The 22219-nt window shown below is 35.9% G+C and overlaps 1 protein-coding gene across 2 annotated transcripts in view; it reads left to right on the top strand.

The window, feature by feature from the left end:
• The window catches only part of LOC140984260 (two pore calcium channel protein 1A), a 42572-nt gene that overhangs the window by 5780 nt on the left and 14573 nt on the right, over nucleotides 1-22219 (top strand). The window contains exons 2-11 of one of the 2 annotated variants that reach the window (XM_073451538.1): nucleotides 774-917; nucleotides 1003-1098; nucleotides 2526-2621; nucleotides 2931-3061; nucleotides 8294-8354; nucleotides 8533-8699; nucleotides 9176-9281; nucleotides 10005-10082; nucleotides 12705-12766; nucleotides 19615-19687. In XM_073451538.1, coding sequence (XP_073307639.1) covers nucleotides 774-917; nucleotides 1003-1098; nucleotides 2526-2621; nucleotides 2931-3061; nucleotides 8294-8354; nucleotides 8533-8699; nucleotides 9176-9281; nucleotides 10005-10082; nucleotides 12705-12766; nucleotides 19615-19687 — 1014 coding nt within the window. The remainder of the gene's footprint in view (nucleotides 1-773; nucleotides 918-1002; nucleotides 1099-2525; nucleotides 2622-2930; nucleotides 3062-8293; nucleotides 8355-8532; nucleotides 8700-9175; nucleotides 9282-10004; nucleotides 10083-12704; nucleotides 12767-19614; nucleotides 19688-22219) is intronic. The other variant, XM_073451539.1, reaches the window with a different exon arrangement.

The raw sequence follows: 22219 nt of genomic DNA, 5'->3' as shown, positions 1-22219 counted from the left end.
GGAGTGTTTATCCTTGGAAGGAATATGATTAGTGGAGAGAAAGTGAATGTTAAAATCAGAGAGCTCTGAGTGAAATACTTTGTATTCTCAATTCTCTTGTCTTCTTTGTTATTAATAAAGAAGTGATCTTCTTGAGAGTTTAGAGTGGACGTAGTCTAATTTAGTGGTGAACGACGATAAATGTTGGTGTCCATTGTATTTATTGTTGATATTATTACTTATATATTTCGCTGCGATGTTATCTCATTTATTTTCCTAATATCCCAACCTAAATAATGGACTCAGAGTGTGAATCTGGTCGGTCTCTCCTATTTCAATGACACGAGTTCATAAGATCTATAAGCCTGCTAAGACTACTCGATGCTAGAATTGCAATTCACCTGGTAAAGTGAGACTTTGTCTGTTTTATGGTGGACAAAAAGGTTCATAAGGAAAGTTTCAACACTGGTGTTTAAGTAGCGATGTTGCAGTATTATCTAATTTTATCGTTCTGTGCCCTCCTTGTTTGCTTGGGAATCAATGACTTCCTTTTGATGTAATCTAATTGTAACCCTCTTAGTTTTGTGGATTAGGGGATGGATTAAACAGGGGTGAAGTAGTTGCATACTGTGGTTAGTTTTCAATACCTCATACCCTACTGTTTAAACTTGCGATTGAGTAGTAAAACAATTCAACTTCAGTAGTATTCATTGGTTTCAACTGGTTGTGACATACTTGTTTCCTCTTCTCTATCGATATTATACGACCATTTAAAAAATGTATTACGTTTTCAGGCTGAAGACGGTGTTGGCATACCCGAGGAAATTTTTGACCAGCCAAGATTTGGAGATTCCTTAAAGTCCTACTTAATATTTATACAGTTTGATTTCCTCTGGTCTCTCAACTACTTTGCCTTAATTGTTCTGTGTTTCTTCGAGGTTTGTGTGGCTTCTTTATCTATTAACCTCTGGTTTGGCTTCAAGAAAATTTCCCTTAGTTATAAAGGATTGTTTGGACTGTCAGAAACCTTTATGGTGTTCTGGGCAATGCAATGACAGGGACTACTACTTCCTGGGGCAGCTACCTTACTTGAATGGTGTTGAGAGTCTTGTCTACGAGGTAAACCACAAGTCAATATTTCATCACATATGTTCTGTTGTGGTAATTTTGATGAATTTTTATCACGTTCCACCCCAAGCGATGTTTGAAAGTAGCATAAAACCACCCTAGAAAAAAATAGGTGTAAAATCCCCAAATTTAAGTATATCGCTAAAAACTCCATGCTCTCCAATTATTGCGCTGTTTTTTTCTTTTCAATTATTTTTATTTTATTTTTTTTATTGGCGCTGTTACTCGATCCTAATAACTCAAAATCTCATCTTTAGTTTATTGGATTTGAATTTTTTTTCATAGATTAAACACTTAATTAAAGAAAAATGGTTACATTCTAAACCGGTTCCTTCCTTGAGAATTTACATGCTGATTAATGAATATAAAAAAGAAACCTTGGATACAAATTGGATAAAGTGTAAAAAGGATCATAAAGATACACAAAAGGCACACCACACATGCAGCCCCGCATTGGAGGCCCGGGGTTTTAGCTACATGCTTAAAATCATAGCAGTTTTTACAACTATTTTCTCTCTCATAGATTTGTGAGCTATTTTCAAGCAGGGGGTGAAATGTCTGTTAACTTATCTTTTCATCTATCTCTATAAAATCTCATGGCAATTTTTTAAATCCCTCTTCGAAAGCATTGACTCACCTTGTTGATGGGTGTCATGTGGTCATGAACATGTATCTTCAGTTATGCGTTAATGCCCAGGGATGGACCCGACCCCCGCGGGGTGGGTTTAGAACCGGTCAAGTGGGTCCCAAGCGGGTTCGGGACAGGACTTATTTCATCACATCAAATAGATGAAGTATAGAATTTTTAGCGGGTCCAACCCGGATTGGACCTGCTGGGTTTCCGGGGCGGGTCTAAAGTGAGGCGAGGCGGCCCAGAACCGCCCTGTTACCATCCCCATTAATGCCCCTCTTTGTATTTATGCTCTTAAGTTGAGGCTAGTTTGTTATGCTGGAAATGTGTCTATAGAAAAGAGAGTGAATTGTTGTTTTTCAATTTTATATGATTTATTATGTATTGATATCGTAGCATCAAACTGCTAGTTTTCTAATACTGAAAAGACATTTTTGTTTTTCTTCTCACAGTATAGTTACCTCGTGAACTTTTGCAGCCTTTTGATTTGAACCTTTGCTTGAAAGGATGAAATATTTACGTGCTGATTTTTAATGCCTAGCCTTTTCAAGAACCACATATATGGATAGCAATGGCTATGGCTTTTGGTGGAGTGGCACATACTCGGTCTTACGGTTTTACTATTCCGTGTTGTGTGGCTGTATGACTAAAGAAGAAAAAATTATTTTCTGCAAAACATTCCATGTGCCGGATCACCATTGCCTTAACTTACTGATTTGGACTCTCTTTGGGTGTTTTTTCGGCCTTTTATATGTTTTACAGATTGCATCTCTTTCCTTGTTTGTAGGGAATAACTCTTTTGATTCTCACTGTTCATATATTTTACCCAATCACATACGAAGGGTTTGCCATCTTTTGGAAGAATAATGCCAATAAGCTTAAGGTACACAATTCATTAAATTCAGTTCGTTACAAATTTTTTTTTCAAGAGGATAAGTTTTCAATTACATTCGTGAAGTATCGGACCTTTATTATGTTTTGTACATTATCTGCTTTATTTTATGTCGTGATTTAATTTCTTCCATAAATTCTTCCATACTTGAGAAGATCTAATTATTTCATCCTCAAATGCGAATGTTGTTCATGAGGATTTAAGTGTCGAAACTTTCAGTTTTGTTTGGCCAAAGAGTCAGTAGGGTTGTGTGGTTGTCCGAACCAATGATTAAAATATATCATTAATTTCCATTTGCAGGTGCTTTTGTTGATTTTATTGATCGCTGATATAGTGGTCTTTGTCATATATCTATCTCCGGTGGCATTTTACACTCTTCCATTTCGAATTGCACCCTACATTCGTGTTGCATTTTTTGCTCTAAACATCAGGTCAGTCGCACTGCTGTTTCTTGGTATATTTGTGCTTTATGGATTTCTTATATTCGTTATTGGAAGATTATGCATTAAGATTTAGTTGTTTATCTATTGATTTCATACCTTTTCTTTGGGAAAATTCACCTTTTTTTGTTGCTATAATTGCATTTGAACTAAACTTTTGGATATATCATTGACTATAGTTATTCATTATTTCCTTTATCCCTTGATATCCCTCTGGCTATTCATAAATTAAAATTATTAATAATTTTGTTTTGATACATCATTGTTTGATTGACCGAACGGAAGTAAATGATCCAGGGAGAGTTGTATATTTTTTGTGTTTGTTGGTCTTCAAGTTTCTTTAATTTGGCAATTAGGGTCAATTAGTGTTGAGGGCCTAGACAATCTTTTTTTTTTTTTAAATATGAAACGAAATTATATTAAAATAGGAAAACATATTACAGGGAGGAAGATAAAATATCTGCAAAAGCACAATAGTCTTTCCTGTCGTCAATAGCATAAAAATTCTGCAAGCTTTCTCATCCAACTAGCAACCCTAAATCTTAGCTTATCCCGAACCTCGTCTATAGTCTCTGCTATGTCGTTGAAGATTATTCTGTTATGCTCCAACCAAAGTGACCAAAAAAGGTAATGAACGGTATTCCAAAAAGTCCGACATTTCCATCCGTTAGGTAATCCGGGGTCAAAAAGAGACATATCATGCACCGCTCTTGGAAATATCCTACCCAATTCCTGCGATACTCTGTTCCAAATTTACTCGTGAACGAACAATGCAAAAGTAGGTGATCTTGATTCTCCTCTTTTTTCCGGCAAAGTGTACACCAGTTCGGACATAATGCACAATTAGGCCATCTTCTTTGCAAAGAATCGGAAGTTGGAAATTTTACCAAAGCCACAGTCCACGAGAAAACTTGAACCTTGTGTAGGATAGGTTGCCTCCAGATATTAGAAAAATAAGGGAAATTAGAAATTACTGATCGGAAAAAAAGAATTATAAAAATATCTGACAGAAAAAGACCATTAAAAGTCCTCCAACCAAACCCTAAAATCCACCCTACCTAACTCCAAATGAACAGTATCTAAAACCCCTAACAAAGTACTCAATTCATCAATTTCAACCTCATCCAAAGCCCTTTTGAAGCGCAGATCCCACGCATAGACGGAATCAACCGGAAAAGGTTCACCTCACTGGTAAAATTGTTAATAGGTTTGTTATGACTCAAGGAGATTTGGAAAAGAGATGGAAAAAAAATCTTTGAACAAAGAAACCCCCCACCAAGTATCTTCCCAAAAAACAAACAATGTTCCCCCATTTGAAGACCGTCCTAACTAAAAGATGAAAAATCGTGTAAACTTGATCCCAAGCAACCAAATGGCAATTTACGTCCCCATCGGCTCCTTCCCATAGAATCTCTCTCATAATCTTTTCCATACCATTTGCCACATGTAATGGTACTTTAAATAGAGACATGAAATACGTTGGTATCGCACTCAACGCTTCTGCCACAATCAAGGTTAATTGCCCCCCTTGATAGAATAGCTTTTTTCTAACTTGCCAGTTTCTTTGACATCCTAGATGCCACGGGTTCCCAAAAGTCATAATTCCTTGGATGGCCTCCCAACAGTACCCCTAGATATTTAATCGGTCATCATTCCTCATTTTTACACCCAATCTCTAAAGCCAACCCTTCCACTTCCATCTCCGAACAATTTAAACCCAACAAAACACTTTTTTCTAAGTTAATCTTCAGCCCCGACTTCTGGCTAAAATAGTTATCTCCACTAAACAACACAAATGCCTCTCAAATTTAACAAAAAACAAAGTATCATCCGCAGATTGGATGTCAGAGATCTCTATTTTATCTCAACCAACTTCCAATCCCCTGACTGCCTTAGCCCTATCCACCATGGATTCCAAAAAACTCTCATCAGTCTGACATAGAGACGAGTTGGACAGTCAACAACAGTGATAAGTCAAGACCACATTAGTGTTAAGATATCAGATTTTGCAAGATTTGTGCAGATTTAGCCAATGTTAATCCATTAATTCCAAATTAAGAATATGATTCTTTCAGTATGAACATAATATTGAATAGTCGGAATAGATTGATAAAGTCTATATTTTGTAAATTAGTTATTAGTAGGGGAGGACTCTAGGGAAGAACTCAGTTTGGTAGGAACCGGGTAAAGTCCGAACTCAATATTCAGAACTTGAGAAAGACAAACACTTGATCAATTTTAAAACAAATTAGGAAATGAGAAATCCCATTTATGTTTCTTTGTGCCAAGTAAGTTATGAGGATCATCAATAGGTTCGTCATGGTGACTCGACTTCTCTGGTCAGGATTTCAGTGGGTTGGGCCATCATAGTTAGAGTAATCTCAGCTGTAATGGACATCCTGCAATCGAGTATGATAGAATGACTCTGCCCTATCATGGCCATTATTGAAGTAGCTACTCATTGGAATTTTCTTTTATGAAGGGCGAGGAGACAGTGAGCCACTCAATTTGCCTTGATATTGTAGATTCTTGACTAAGATGATTTGAGTAAGATAGAAAATAGTAGATTGAATGTTTAATAACCACCCTGAACATTTTCTAGGAGGAATTGGTACTTCAAAATCAACGGACAATTATTCTTGTTATGAGGTTCCTTCAATTTCCGATTGCAAACTGGATTTGAAAACAATTGAACTATATCTCCTTTACAATTTTGTGTGCAAACCTAAGGACAGAGGGGGCCTGGGATTGGGAAGCATTCGTTTAAGAAATATGGCGCTGCTTGGTAAATGGTGGTGGAGAGGTTCAGTGGATAGGAAAAATATGTGGAAGAAAGTTATTGCCAGCATATATGGTACTCAAGATAATGGGTGGGATTTGGGGTTGGCGGGGAATACGACCTTCAGAAGTCCGTGGAAATGTATTTCTCGTTCGTTCCCGGCTTTTCATCAATTGGTTAGGGGGGTGCTTAAAGAGGGTAATTTTATTCGGTTTTGGGAGGATGAGTGGGTGGGGGGGCTCCGTTCAAACTTCGTTTTCCTTCCTTATATGAGATATGCACTTTAAAAAACAAACCAATCTTGAGCTTTGTTGATGTCGTCAATAGCAGTGGAAACTTTCCTATTCATTGGGATGTCCGGTTTAGAAGGAATTTTTCAGAGAGAGAAGAGAGTGAGTTCACTAGTCTTTTAGGGGTCCTACAGAATGTTCGATTGGAGTGGGGTGTAGAGGATTATAGAATTTGGTTGGGGGATTCTTCAGGGTTATTTTCTGTTAAATCTTTTTATAAATCTTTTTTTCCTTCCCCTAATCCTAATCCATTCAACTACTGTTACAATATCTGGAATATACCTGTCCCGCCGAGGGTTCAAGTGTTTTCGTGGATTGTGGCGTTGGAGAAATTACAGACTTGTGATGCGGTGCAAAGAAAATGGCCGGCTTGTGTATTAAGTCCACAGTGGTGTTGTTTGTGTCGCAGGGATGAGGAAAGTCAGGATCATTTACTACTCCATTGCCCTTTCTCATCACAAATCTGGATACAGACACTCAAAGAGTTGGATTTGGTATGGTCTTTACCGGGTAAGGCAAAGGAAATGTATATTGTGGAACCGAGCTTGCAGAAAGGGAGGAAACACATGCGTTTCTGGTTTATCATCGTTCATTGCATATTCTGGTCGATTTGGTTGGAAAGGAATACAAGAATATTTGAAGAAAAGTCGGAGTCGGTCGACGAAGTGTGGGATAAAATAAAATTCAGGGCTGCGTGTTGGTCGATGTTACAGCCGGAGTATCGACATCTCAGTGTCTCAGAATTATCCAGGGATTGGAAATTAGTTCTCTCATGATAGTGGTCTTGTAGTTGTTTTGAATGCCTTTGTCCGTAGCGGATTTCTTATCCGCTAATTGTACTCACTATTTTTCATTCAATAAATATATTATGTTTCTTATCAAAAAAAAATATCTCCTTTACAATTTTGCAAAGTAAATACTGTTTTGCCAACACTATTTTTCATTGAATTAACTGGTCGAGCCAAAAACTATTGAATTTTAAGCATAAAAAACAGAGAAATTTTCTCTTGTGAAGGAGGATGTATGCCATTGACAAAGCAAAGTCCACCTTTTCCTTAAGTACCCGAAAAATAGTTGTGCCCAGAATTGGATCCATTCGGTCTAGGATGGGTGATCAATATAGATAGGCTCTCAGGACTGGTCAGAGTTGAGGTTGGAACTGAAGTTACAGCAACACTAGAAGTCAAGTAGCCACTGACGAAGAATTTGATGTTGATAGTATTACAAAGAGCTTGGGATCAGAAGCGTGTGAACACTTAAAAATTGAACAAATGCTATAAACAATCCTCGAGTGAAAAAAAAAACTTGAAGAATGGACTCCTCTGTTGAGCCAGGTAGATACTGAAAACACATTCAGTGGCTCTAGGATAAAGTTTCAACGGTCATACAGCCTGATAACATTCAAGGTAAGAAAGGGCTTGGAACAGCGAGCAAATTTTTTTTTTAATGTTGAAAAGATTTTTGAAATTTTAAGACCTTGAAGAGGGCATTCTATTGATAAGGTGTGAGGTTGTTAAAACGGCTTCACCCTATATATACTGCATTAGTGAATCGTGCCATTAGAATGCAGGTGAAGGTCAATAGCTTAGTTCAAAATCTCGCCCTTTGTTACTTGTGAAGATTATGTGTTGACACTTGTTTTTATCATGGTCCTGCTTGGGAAAAAACCAAAAGACAATCTGATTTCTTTGGGTAAAGGATTCGGTTTGGGAGTTGAAACAAAAAAATTAAATAAAAGCAACCCAAAATGAAAATGTGGCACCTCCTATCTCTATTTAGTATTTTTTCTAATTACCTTTTCTATTTTACTAAAATAATCAACTCATTTAAATTGACTTTATCTTTCCATATCCATATTCTTCATTATAATTTATAAATATTACATTTTTTAATTATTTTAGTTAGCTAGGTGATTTAAATTTATTTTATTGAAGTAAGTCGTTATTCATTTCTAATCTTATTTGTACTGCAATAGATTTTATCCTATTAATTTTTAAATGTATCATATAACCTTTTGGATTACCCAAAAAGAATGCAGTATTATATTTTCTCCTCATAAGCAGATGTGGCATCATGCAATCTCATGTCACCAGTTGAGCTACATTTACTAACTTATTGATTGATTGATATATTTTTCCTTTTAATTGACAATAGGGACATAAAAGATAGCATCATCCTTCTGGCTGGAATGCTCGGCACATACCTTAATGTTCTGGTGTGTCTGCTGCCATAAAACACACTTTTCTCCTCCTAAATTAAAGATATAATAAAGACTCGTGGATTACCAAAATACATACCTCTATGATGAATTTGTCTATTATTTTGAATGATGATATTTAATGTTCGTTTCTTTTCTGGCCATTGCGGGATGCGTGGCGGGGGATCAAATGCAGGCATTATTTCTTTTATTTCTTCTGTTCTCGAGCTGGTTGGCGTTCGTTATCTTTGAAGATACTAAACAAGGGAAGACCATATTCACATCATATGGCACAACATTGTACCAGATGTTTGTTTTATTCACGACTTCCAACAACCCAGATGTTTGGATTCCTGCATACAAGTAAGAGGCTAAATTTGGATACTATGTTTTACTATCTAGAAGATTTCTTGGCTTCGATTTATGCACTACTGAAAATTTGCATAGAAAAAATAGATATGTTCCTATTCAAACTAGGCCACTTGGGAACATATTCGAGATCCGGATATTGAAATTAGTGCTTGATATCTGAATTTGGGATATTTTAGTTAAAAAAAAGAGATAATCTAGTGGTTATGAATATTTTAACCCATGTAGAGAAAGTTCATTTTTTAAGACTATATAATGAATATTTTCAACTGTGAAAATTTTTCGAGTGGCAACATTGTTAAAGCTTCCTTTAGCATTGGTCAAACCCCATAGAAAGGGAGAAGAGTTGCTAAAACTGCTTGGAAATATTGGTGCTTCTTATATAGTTATAATTTAATTTTCGTACTCCTTGTATTTTCCTGCATTAGTTTTTAACTTTTTCTATTCCACTCACACATTTAATCTTGCAGGGAATCACGTTGGTCTTGCCTATTTTTTGTCCTCTATGTGCTGTTGGGTGTTTACTTTGTCACCAATTTGATCCTTGCCGTTGTGTATGATAGCTTTAAGAGTGAGGTATCTATCCTTCTGAGTCATTGCCTATGGCACCCTTTATAAGTTTCAGTTGATAAACATGGCATCTTTATACATATGGGTATGGTATTGCTTCCTCCGTCCTCAAACGCATATCACATCGGTGTTTTCAACTACTCTGCTTAAATTTATCAAATGCAAAAATTTGTCAGCTTTAGAGCGTTTGAGTGTTAGTAACTATCGATCAGGTTCTTGAACTGGTTAGGTTGTTTTAGGGTGACTGTGGATTTGGGTACTAAACCTGATTGAGTTATCTAGAGAGTGCAAGTTAGAATTAACAGGAAAAGGAAGCGAGAGAGATTCTAATCATACAAGCCTACATGCGTGCGGAATGTCCTTAAATTGGAAAAGTTTTAGCAGGCTAAATGCAGATTTAGTTGGATCAATTTGAGAGCCCAATATGTTACATTGTCATACTCTTTGCCCTTTGTCATTACCTTATTGGCTTTTACGTGCTTAGTTAAACAGGACAGAAATGTGAGTGGAGGTATTACTTATTTAACTATAAATTTAAACTGAAACTATGAGTGTAATACTTTGACCAGATATAGAAAAATGCATGTTTTAGGTAAATGTGATGTCTGTTTTTATATAACGTTTGGTACACTCCCTAAATTCTACCTCGTGCCTGCCACCTTGTGAATGCGGATATCTGGTGCATTCTTAGATTTAAAGCTAGACATGTCCTGATTTTCCATTTTTTAGCTTGTAAAACAAGTGGCTGAGAAGGATCGGAAAAGAACGAGGATACTGCAGAGAGCCTTTAACATACTTGATTCTGACGTGAGTATATTTTTGGTTCCATTTTCTACTTGAATGTTGATTCTCATCCATGTTGATTTTGTTGCACAAAATCATTTTATTTTAAATATATTGGTTGAACCCTATCCGTGCAGCATAGTTCCTTTCTTAACAAAAACTATCTCCCCTCCCTTTTGTGTCTGCCTCTATTATAGGTAATCATTTCGTTACGTCATAGTGTTGTATGTGTGGGACCTCAGGTTTTCACTCTGTTGTACAATATTTATTAGAGCACATAAAAAGTCTGCATTCTAAAATAAAAATCCTAAATTAGTTTATAACTATTTCAATCCATTATTAAATGAAGTCTATTGTAACAACATGCATATAAAGAGTTTAATAGCTAAATATTAGAATCAAGTTTATTTTTAAGTGAAATTTAGATAACAAACCTGGGACATCTCCTTGGGGCTATTGAATATGAATCACTTATAAAAATGACCATACAATCTCAATATACAATCATTAAAAAATACAAATCATCACAAGAAAATACAAAACTCGAACGCTCGCCTTTGGCTTCCAAGCAAAACTCTCATCCCCAACCAACACTTGAAAAGTGTTATTGTTATGTGTAAAAACGGGGATGAAAGTATGCATATAGTCACATAAATAATAAAATGAACACGCTCCTTAGCAGACAAATGGATCATATCAATAAACCCATTAAAAAACATATTACCGTTAATTTTACATGTGTCATAACTTTACTCCTGAGAAAGGATAATCGCACTCAAGCTACAAAATCAACTCCCACAAATTATGTGCCAAGGTGATATGATTCCTGTTGAGCATTAAAAGCAAACTCGAATATTTGGAAGAAAATGAGCCCTCAATCCAAGTACACAACGAATCTTTAGTTTTGTCCCGATTTTTGAAACAATTATATTGTGGTTTCACCCTAATAAGTAACACGAGAATAACAATTGATCTCAAGTGATGCTTCAAAGAATTCGTCTTTGACAACGCGCATGAAGAAACGGTTGACAAACGTCACAAACTATTTAACTTTGATTAGTTTGATTTGAGAAACACACAAGACGTAGAAAAACCAAAAAGCTTTGGAAGATAAAATCTCAATAATAATCAATTGTTAATAAAAATATCCATCTAGATTACATCCCAACCTCATAAAATCTTAGGTGCGTGTTATTTTAAAATTAATCTAAGGAAACTACATCTATCCAAATAGTTACAGGAGAATTTCACGTACACAAGGTGATCTTTCGACTTGTAACAAAATTTGAAGTGAATTTAAAACTGTCTCAAACATTCAAACCATCTAAGTTTTGAACGAAATCAAACCTAGTAATTTTTCGAATGCTAAACAAGGTCAGATTTGAAACTTAGTTAACTACTAAATATTAATATCCCATCCCTATATCTTTTGAAGAAGTGAAAAGCTTAAAAGCATTCCTTTTATTTTAAAAGATATCAACAGCCTTAACATTTTGCCAAAGCTTATAATTAACTTAGATATTTTCATTTTAAAATAAAATCATATTTAATTTCCCTGTTTAGTCGTAATACAAAGCGAAATCTGAAATAAATAAATATTTTCTAAAGCTGAGAAATAACAAAGTCAGTTTTTGGGAATCATTAAAAAACTAACAATTGATTATGCAATAATAAGCCATCATATGATCCCGACCACATGCATCCAAAAATGTCTTATTTCTACTATATTCCTAAATCATGATGTTCTATGATTAAAACTCAAATTTGACAGTACAAACCCAGGAATTAAACAAACCTTAATGAGTTATTCGATCGAGCAGTGAAGAGAATTTGTTTGCCTGTTCTGTTTTTTTTTCCTTTTCATTCTACCCTTATTTTTCTTTTTTACAGTGCAGAGGTTATGAGTAAGAGTTTTATTTGTTTTCACATTGAGTTTTTTAGGGAGGGAATATGTATGATACACGATTTATGGGCTCCTATTAAGCCTAATTAAATGCAAGCTCATTTAGAGGTAGTAAATTTATTCCATAATTTTATTATTTATTGGTAACACATTCCTACCAAAATATTGCTGCATATTTTAAAGAATAAATAAACTTAACACAAATATGTTTATTTACTTAATTATTTATTTAAAAGCTTACTGGATTAGCATTTGGGGTGTTAGAGGTGTAATGTTGATGAGTGCCTCATAGAAGCCATGGATACAATATTGTGTGTGTAAAATATGTGTCACGATCTAGGCTAAAGATAGCTGTAAAACAAGAAAATTATTGGTTTCAATATGGTAAGTAGATGTCCAAAAAACTTGTGATTTTGAAGGAGGTTTCTTTGGGGGTTGGTTCGTAATCCACAAAAGAACGGGGTTCATTCTTTATCATCAATAAAGATGTTTTTCCATGCATTGTCTGATGTTGATACTGTGAAGCATTGAAATGACATTGTGATTACTTACGTGAACCAAATCTTATACTTCTGTTTCTTTCTTTTGTAAACAAACAAGTGCAAGTTCCTCTCTCTTTCCTTAGAAATCAGAAAATCATAGCTTATCAATGTTGGAAAAATCGCAACTAAATCTTTTCTTTTCTCTTTTTGCTTTCAATTATTATGTCTTGATATTTTTTTCATGATTTTGGTAATTGGCAGAATCATGGTTACCTTGACAAAGATCAATGCATTCATCTATTTGAAGAATTGAACAATTACAGGTGGAATTACTTTTTTTTTTTTCGTGATAAATTGCACTTGCGAAATGTTGTTTCCTGCTTCCTTGAAGCATTCATCTTCAGTTTCCATTCTAGTGATTAGATATACATTAATACTGTTGCGATATAAGAAACATTTTGAGACTCTGCAAGATGATGAGGCGCTTAATCATATTTGACTGCTTAAAGATTACCCTGTCAGCACTATATGTATCTGGAAATAATCCATGTGAACACATCATGAATAATTTGTTGGAGACAACCTTCACTTCTTGAGGTGAATTTTTCATCACAAGATTTGTCATTTCAAAACGATTTCTCATTCCTTTTTCAAAAATATTATCTATTTTCTCAAACAGTGAACATGTCGCATGCTAAATATCCTTTTTTTAATAACTCAATCACGCTTTTTTCTTCCTTCTTTTACGGATCAGAACACAGTCTCTACTGCATCATCGTTACGCATCACTTCAGTTTTAATCGAAGCACATCATAAAAATTTTAAAAGAAATATCGCACAGAATATTTTTAAAATTTTGAGATAATAATGTTGAAAATAAGATCCTAATCATATCGCAAGTTTTGTTGGATAGAAACTCATCCATCTTTATTTGTACTTGGACTTCTTAGGATTAGTTTGGGTTATCTTCTAAGTTTGTTCCTGATTTGTAACATAGATTTAGAGCAGTATTTTCTATATATACTTTGTAAAGCACTCTCATTTTTTCTTCAAGTGGAATAATACGTATGTTTTCCCCATTCTCATATATACTTTGTAAAGAACTCTCCTTTTTTGTTCAACTGGAATTTTTTTTTTTTTGATAAAAAACTATGATTTATTATAATAGAGTTATAGTTTACAAAATTAGTGGATGAGCGATCCACAAAACATAACCGTGATAAAAAACAGCCATATCACTAGCAACAAATAAATCTCCAATTCCTAACTAGGTCCGATATGTGCATATGCTGAAACTGCAGTATGTTGAGCGTCCAACTCACCACTCTGAATTTGATATTTTCCCATAGTTCCTCCCACGAATCCTCTTTGTCTCGGAAAATTCTACTGTTGCGTTCCATCCAGATTGACCAAAAAATGCATTGAACCACTAAGTACCAAAAATCCGTGAGGCCCTTTCCCTTTAGGAATCCCAGTTCCAAGAGCAACATGTCTTTCGATCTGTATGGAAAAGTCCATTGGAAGCCCAAATGCTGCATAACTCTGATCCATATGGTAGTCGTGAAAGAACAGTGTAGCAGATGTGGTCCTGATTTTCCCCACTTTTCTTGCATAAGTAACACCACTGAGGATTTAAGACTATACCCGGCCTTCTTCTCTGCATATCATCGCAAGTCTGCAATTTCCCCAAAGCCACAATCCAAGAAAACACTTTTACCTTGAGTGGTACTGGTACTTGCCAAATGTTAGAATAGTAAGGAAAAAGAGGAAAATTGTGAACTGGAAAGAATGATGAGTAAAGAGATGAGACGGAAAAGACTCCAGAATGATCCCCCAACCAAACTCGAATATCCATGGTACCCACACACAACGTAACCGATTCTAAGACGCCTAAAAGTTTACTGCACTCTTCCAACTCGATGGAATTTAACCCTCTTCTAAACCTAACATCCCACTGAAAGCTAGACTGACCCTGAGTATCTTGTAAAGAGTAAAACTGGGTAATTGGCTTATTGGTACACGAAGAGAGACGGTAAAGACGTGGAAAACACTCTCTGAAAGGCCGGTCGCCTACCCACCTATCCTCCCAGAATCTTAATAGGTTTCCACGACTAAATACCCAAACTCCAGACTCCAGAAACAACCACCCCTGTGGCTGCCGATATTCCATCTCTCCCGATCACTTGTCACAGATTGAATGGCCAAACTTCCTCCAATGGTCATAATCTATTATGATTTTTATCTTTGGCAAAAAGAAGGATGAATTTATCTCCGGGAAATCGTCTTGTCCGCCAGCAGACAACCCAAAGTTTCGGGCCTGGAATTCAGAAAAATACATGGTAATGTCCCAATGGATCAACTCCATGACGACGGAGATCGGTAAAAACTTCCTTCTATATCGTACTACTAACGACATATGGGATGCGACACGTGACACCTATTCATCCAAAGACAACTCTCTGAGTTATTTGCCATCGAATGCAGCCTGCAGGAACTGCATCAAGGGTAATCCTCTGTTACAGAGTATTTCAATTCGCTTACCCGTCTATGGCAGCAACTAGATCTTTGAGGTGTCTTCTTCGATGTGCGTCATGAGAAGAGTCACTGGAAAATAATAATGGGTCAGTCGCCCCCTCCTTCCTCTGTTGATGTGTTAGCCAACACCATTCGTCCCCTCACAGCAATGATTCTGGTGGTGTGCATCATTCACAGGCATCACTCATCCCTGGGCAGTTCAAACAGGGTCGCCTGTGGTGTCCTAAATGCCGCAAACCAACACACACGTTGGACGTGTGTTCGAAAATTTATGGGAAGCCTGCTGATTGGAATCCTGCACGTGACAAGCATTCCAATACAGCAGTTCCCGGATTTCCATCTTCCGAGCAGCAACCATTCACGAAAGCACTGCTCGAGCCACTACAGAATTTGTTTGGCCAACAGAATCTTGCACCTACTCCATCACTTATTGCCATTGTTAATATAGCCCATCGAGGTATATTATCGTTTTCGACTCCCCAACATGATTTTCATCCTCTCGGATAGTCGATTTTGGAGCATCAGACCACATGACTGGGAATGTGAATTTAATTTACTTTTCGGCCTTGTCGTGCTTCAAATACATCATGAGTCGCAAATTGGTCCCTTTCTACAGTGACTGGTTTTGGTTCTAGTTCTGTTCTTTTGACTCCGGATATTTACCTTTATTCGGTCTCATTCTTAACCCTCCGTGTCCCACTCTGTTTCAGCTTTGAATTCAATTAATGTTAGTGATTTTTCATTGTAGCATTACCTTTTAGGTCACGGAATCCGTTATTCTCAGGAAGTTGTTTCATTTCTTATTTAATTAATAATAAAAATTCTTTTTATCTTAAATATGATGTTTGTCAGGTCTCTAAACATACATATGCATCTTTCACACCAAACCGTTATGAACCTTCAACGTCTTTCTCTCTCATTCACAATGATATTTGGGGACCTCAAAGCAGTGTTTTTAAACCAGACCGGCCGATTCGATCGGTTCGACCTGAACCGGTCATGGGTCCAGTTTGGATTTTGAATTTTATTAGAAGTATTATTTTAGTTACATTAGACATTAATTTGATTTTTTTTAAAATATATAGATATAATTATATTTGATTATATGTATATTGTTTAGATTTTAAAACTTAGATAAGTATATCTTTTTTATTATTATATACACATTTAAGATCTTTAAAATTTAAAGTATATTATTTATTATATTATATTATATTATTATTTTATCAAATATTACGGTCCAACCGGTACATTGGTCAATTTTGTGGGCAGACGCCGGTTTTTCTTATTTTTTGATTATCATAGGACCGGTTGAACCGTTTTCTAAAGTAAACCGATTCAATCACCGGTCCGGTTATGAAAACATTGTCTCAAACGTCCCTAATCTTGGGGGCACACGCTGATTTATCTTATTTATCGATGATTATACATGTTTTTCTTGTGTCTTACTCATTAAAGTTAAATCAGAGAGTTCATATTTTCAAGCATTTCCATAGCATGGTTCAAACATGATTTTGTATCAATATCCGGATTTTAAGAATTGATAGAGCTCGTGATTACTTCAATTCAGTTTTGGGGGATTATTTGACACATGTAGCATAGTACCACTGGGTTGATGTCATCCTAGCAACGACATATCTTATTAATAGGATTCCCTTCCGGGTGCTGGATTTTCAGACCCCCATCCAAGCCTTCCTAAATTCCTACCCTTCATCTCATCTCATCTCATCTCATCTCATTCATGACATCCCTCTTAAGGTGTTTGGCTGTTCGTCATTTGTACACATTCACTCACATAATCGTGGGAAGCTTGAACCACGTGCTCAAGTGTATCTTCCTTGGTTATTCTCCTAACCAGAAAGGATACAAGTGTTATTCCCCGCCACCAAAAAATGCTACACCTCAATGGATGGCACATTCTTTGAATCTGAGTCATTCTACCCCAATTCCTCGGTTCAAGAGGAGTCTTCTACCATTGAACCGCGAATTTGGGAATCAACACTACAGTCTGTCCCGCATATAGAACCACCTTTACTTGATCCTACGCCACCGAATCCACCGCATATCCCTAGAAGACTAAACATCAATGAGCCACTTCATACCTATTCTCGAAGGAACCATCCTCATCAAGAGAATATACAAGTACTTGCACAAACACAACCTGGCCATGACCTCTATCCGCTAAGAAATTCAGGTACAAACTCACAAGAATTAGAAAATATTGATCTCGATGACAGACCCATTGCATTTAGGAAAAGAGTTCTGAACATGTACATGGCGTTCTATAGGTAATTTTGTCTCACTTGACCGTTTTTCACATACATATTGTGCCTTTCTTTCCAATTCTGGATCAGGTCCAAATTCTTCCCACTATTGACGACGCCCTCAATGATCCAAACTAGAAAGTTGTTGTCTTTGATAAGAGCACTAGAAAAGAATAACACATGGAGCATCACTGATCTCCCTTTTAGAAAGAAACCTGTTGAATGCAAATGGATTTTCACAGTCAAACATAAGTCTGATGGAAGCATAAAATGACTAAAGGCTAAACTTGTAGCCAAGAAGTACACAATCGTATGGCATTGACTACCAAGAAACTTTTGCCTTTGCCAGACTAAACATCTATCAATTGTGGCGAACACAGACTGGCTTCTATATCAACTCGATGACCTTGAGAAAGAAGTATACATGAAAATTCGACTTGGTTTTGGATCAAACGTTTTAGACAAAGATGGCTACACTCAATGTCAATCCGACGACACCTTATTTGTGAAGCACCCCGAAGAACGTAAAATTGTTGTTCTCATTGTTTATGTCGATGACATGGTACTTAAGGAAGCAAGTATGCTAGGTTGCAAATATGTGGATACACCAATGGATCCAAACATCAAGATAGGCTGGAAAAAAGATTGCCCTCTAGTTCACAAGGCATGATATCAAAGACTAGTGGGTAAACTTTTATATCTGGCTCGTACACGACCAAATATTGGATTTGTGGTGTGTGTCATAAGTCAGTTCATGAACAGCCCAAATGAAGAATACATGGATACTTCATATTGAGTGTTGATATATCTAAAAAAGTTAAAGGACTACTCTTCAGAAAACCATCAACTCGAGGAATCAAGATTTACAGTGATGCTAATTCGGCTGAATCTCCTCTGTTGACGTTCCACGTCAGGGTATTGCACATTTGTATGGGAAAACCTAGTAACATGGCGAAGCAAGAAGCAACTTGTTGTTGCTCACAGCAGTTTCTGCATTTTCCATGGAATTTGTGAGGAGATGTGGATAAGAAGACTACTAAGCGAATTAAAGGTAGAAGAAAGTTATCCAATTGAAATCTTGTATGATAATCAAGCAGCCATTAGCATATCCAACCAGTCCACCGTGATCGGACTAAACATGTTGAGGTGGACCGTCGCTTCCTTAGCGAGAAGATTGAAAATGGAATTATCAATATCAATTACATCCTTACACAATTGCAAGTGGCATATATTCTGAAAAGGCACTCTTTCATCCTAATTTTGAAGATTTGTATTCCAAGCTAGGCATAATGAACCTATATGACCCAGTTTGAGGGGGTTTATTGAAAATCAGATCCTAATTTTATCTCATAAGTTTGGTATTCATCGATCTTTATTTGTATTTGAATTCTTAGGGTTAGGTTGGGTTATCTTCTAAGTTTGTTCCTGATTTGTAGTATAGATTTAGAGCAGTATTTTCTATATATACTTTGTAAAGCACTCTTCTTTTTTCTTCAAGTGGCATAATACGTACGTTATCCCCATTCTCTCTTTACAAACTACAAATAAATAAGGCCTTGGCTTTTTAAATTTTGTGAAATCTGAAATTTCTTTTCCTAGGTAATGGAAGTTTCTAGATGAAGAAACTATTCTTCAATCTGAATTTTGGTCATTATAATGCAGGAGCTGTCTATTCGAAAAACTTACCAATAAATTGTGGAATCATCAATACTAATATTTTAAAAAATGAATTATATAATTCTGACGTCAAAATTTCTGAAGGGCATGGTTTTTCACCCTCACAATTGGATAAATATGCATCAATAATGGGGATTTAGAACTTCCGGTTTGCCTTTGAACTTGTCAAACTGTTAGAATAGATTCTTGAGATAGGAACTTAGCCCACAAGGACGTAACATTAACGATGTGATAACAAATGAGACTATTGTAGATTGCCAAATATTGATAAGCTTTGAACGCAATTCTACTCGCCCAAAATTATTTTAGTGTTAGGATAGTTGAAGATTGCTATTCTGTTGAAACCAACTATAAAGATAAAGCTTTTGGTAGTGTAATGAAACATTAGGTACAAGAGACAATTACCATTCTGCAAAGTGATGTTTTGCAACATGGATATTATGATAAAAAAATATATTCGTTTCATATGATTCAACGTAATGGATCTGTACAAAAAACAGGTGACTTGCACTTTAATGAGATAGCTTCTATGATATTTCATAAGGTACTGATTTATATTTTTCACCTTCAAACCATTGTTTGATGTGAAGATATGATAATGTCATGATTGGAGTATTTCTTCTTTACATACAGTTTTCTTTTGCAGCATTTTTTCATGTCAATGTTTAAACATTTAATGTCTCCATTGTGTTTAGGACATTGCCGAAAATATCACGGGATGATTTTGAATTGATATTTTATGAGTTGGATGACAGTCGTGACGTCAAGGTGAATTCTATACCCTTGCTTTCATTTTTGTGGACAGATGTGATTGGTTTACTTTATTTACACTTTTCTGCTCAATTAATTTGATCTGTAAGTCTAGTTATTTCGTCCCTGATGTAAAAAAAATCATCTACTTTTGAAATACAGTGATTTTTTCCACTTGGTTTCTTGTTTACTCTCAAAATTTGCTAATTTGAGTTGAATAAACCATGTGATTTACAAAAGCATTTCGATAAAAACATTTTCCTCTTTACTTTTGTCCTGGACTGATTTATTGGAATCATATTGTAGAAGCATGTGCGCATTGTTCTTTGTAGTTTAATTACTTTGAGCTATTCTGCACTGTTATGCAGATTAGCAAATGCTACCTACTTAGATTATTTGCTTTAAAGAACCCTTCCTGTACCTGCTTCCCTTTGATTCCATCTTCTTTCATTTTTACTCGTACCAGATTTTTGGAACTTCAGCTTTTGGTGAAAAAATTGATTGCAAGTTTTAATATTCTGGTTGTTTGGATCTAGAAGCTATAAGAATGAACAAGTAGACTTTTAAAGGAACCGAGCAGAATTCAGACTTTAGCTATTACCACATCTTTTCTCGTTCTTACTTTTCCATTAAGCACTAAATTATCATTTTATTTCTTGTTCGACGGAACATAGGCTTTGGAAGGAATTTTTTACGGGATTTAATTTGTTTTCTGGTTGATTTGATTTGCTTGATTATTCTTTGTTTCTGTCACTATAGACCAATAATTTAAGTTTTTATGGTGTCCTAATAACACCTCATGCAATCAGATACTCTTTGGATACAAAAATTCTGCCAAAAAAAATTATATCTCGATTCATGTTGTCAACAAGGGCCAACTTGCTAATTAAACTGAATGATTAGCAATTTATTTACTAAACAATACTAAAAGAACAAAGCATGAAATTACAGATAATATTTCTGCTATAGCTTGCATGCATTATATATCCTTGAAATTTTTTTTTTTTTATAAGAAACGTATATTATTAATACTAGAATAAGAATGTTTACAAAGTGGACTAGTAGTCCACTGTCATAATGAAAAGCACAAAATGATTTATCTCAATGATACACATAATCCCAACTTCTCATCAAATCTAAAACTGAGACATTCTTAAAGTCATGATGATTGCCAATCCACAACGCAATATTGAGTTTTGTTTTGTCCCAGCAGTTCGCTGCAGTTTCTTCAATATCTTCAAAGACTCTTCTGTTTCTTTCTAGCCATGTTGTCCAACATATGTATTGTACAACCACATACCAAAAAATTCGGCCCCTTGATCCAGTCTGCTGTCCCAAATTCATACATAGTAAATCATTTGTTGAATTCGGCAGCACCCACACCAATCGAAGTGCTTGCAAAGCTCTATACCACAGTGATAATGTGAATGGACAGTGAATGAGTATATGATCCTGAGTCTCTGTATCATTTCGACAAAGCACACACCAATTTGGGCGCAATGCAATTGTTGGCCATCTTTTTTGAATCATCTCCGTGGTAGGTAGCTTACCCAATGACGCTATCCAAGAGAATATTTGTATCTTCTTTGGGACTGGAGTTTTCCAAATAACATTGAAACATTAGAAGCTGAAAAACAAGTAAGTTGGAAGAAAGAGTCATAGAAATATCTAACTGAGAAAATACCCGAAGGATCCCCTTGCCATTGAATATAATCATCTACCCCTTCTACCAATCTCACTGAATCTAGAACACCTGATAACTCGGACAGCTTATCAATTTCCTCATCCCTGACTTCCCTTCTAAAATGAAAATCCCAAGAAAGATCAGACGTGACACTATCAAAACGAGCAAAATATGAAATAGGCAGATTAGGGATAGTTGAAGGCTGAAACAAAGATGGAAATAGGTCTTTAAATGAGGTTTCCCCCCACCAACTATCCTCCCACAACCTAACCTTGTTACCTCTCACCTTAATAACAACCTTCTGTTTAAAAGTTTGGTAAACTCGTGAAATGAACTTCCATGGGCATCTGAACGTGACATTCAATGCCAACCCTGCATCCCACATGTTTTCTTGTAACCCATATTTGCTCACAATTATTCTCTTCCATAATTTATCATTTTCCACAAAGAATTTCCACCTCCACTTACCCAACAATGCCTTGTTTCGCAACATTATATTCGCCACACCCATTCCTCCTTTCTCTTTCGGTGTACACACCTTATCCCACGCAACCAAGTGGCAATGAGTATCACCATCCGGTCCGTCCCAAAGAAAGTTTCTAGAAATCTTCTCCAATGACTCCGCTATACCTCTCGGCATCTTAAATAATGACAGATAATATATCGGAATAGAATTCAAAACCGATAGAAGCAAAGTCAGCCTACCGCCTCTGGACAAAAATGATTTCTTCCAATTTGATAATTTCTTCGCTACCTTCGCCACAACAGGTGCCCAAACAGAAGTTTGCAACGGATTACCACCCAGGGGCATTCCCAAATACTTGATAGGCCAATTCTCCGTACAACATCCCACTCGTTGTGCCAAT

The sequence above is a fragment of the Primulina huaijiensis genome, chromosome 9 (assembly GCF_012295235.1).
Source record: "Primulina huaijiensis isolate GDHJ02 chromosome 9, ASM1229523v2, whole genome shotgun sequence".
NCBI classification, from domain to species: Eukaryota; Viridiplantae; Streptophyta; class Magnoliopsida; order Lamiales; family Gesneriaceae; genus Primulina; species Primulina huaijiensis.
The sequence above is the reverse complement of the archived record's forward strand: the minus strand, read 5'-3'. Positions and strand labels throughout refer to the sequence as shown.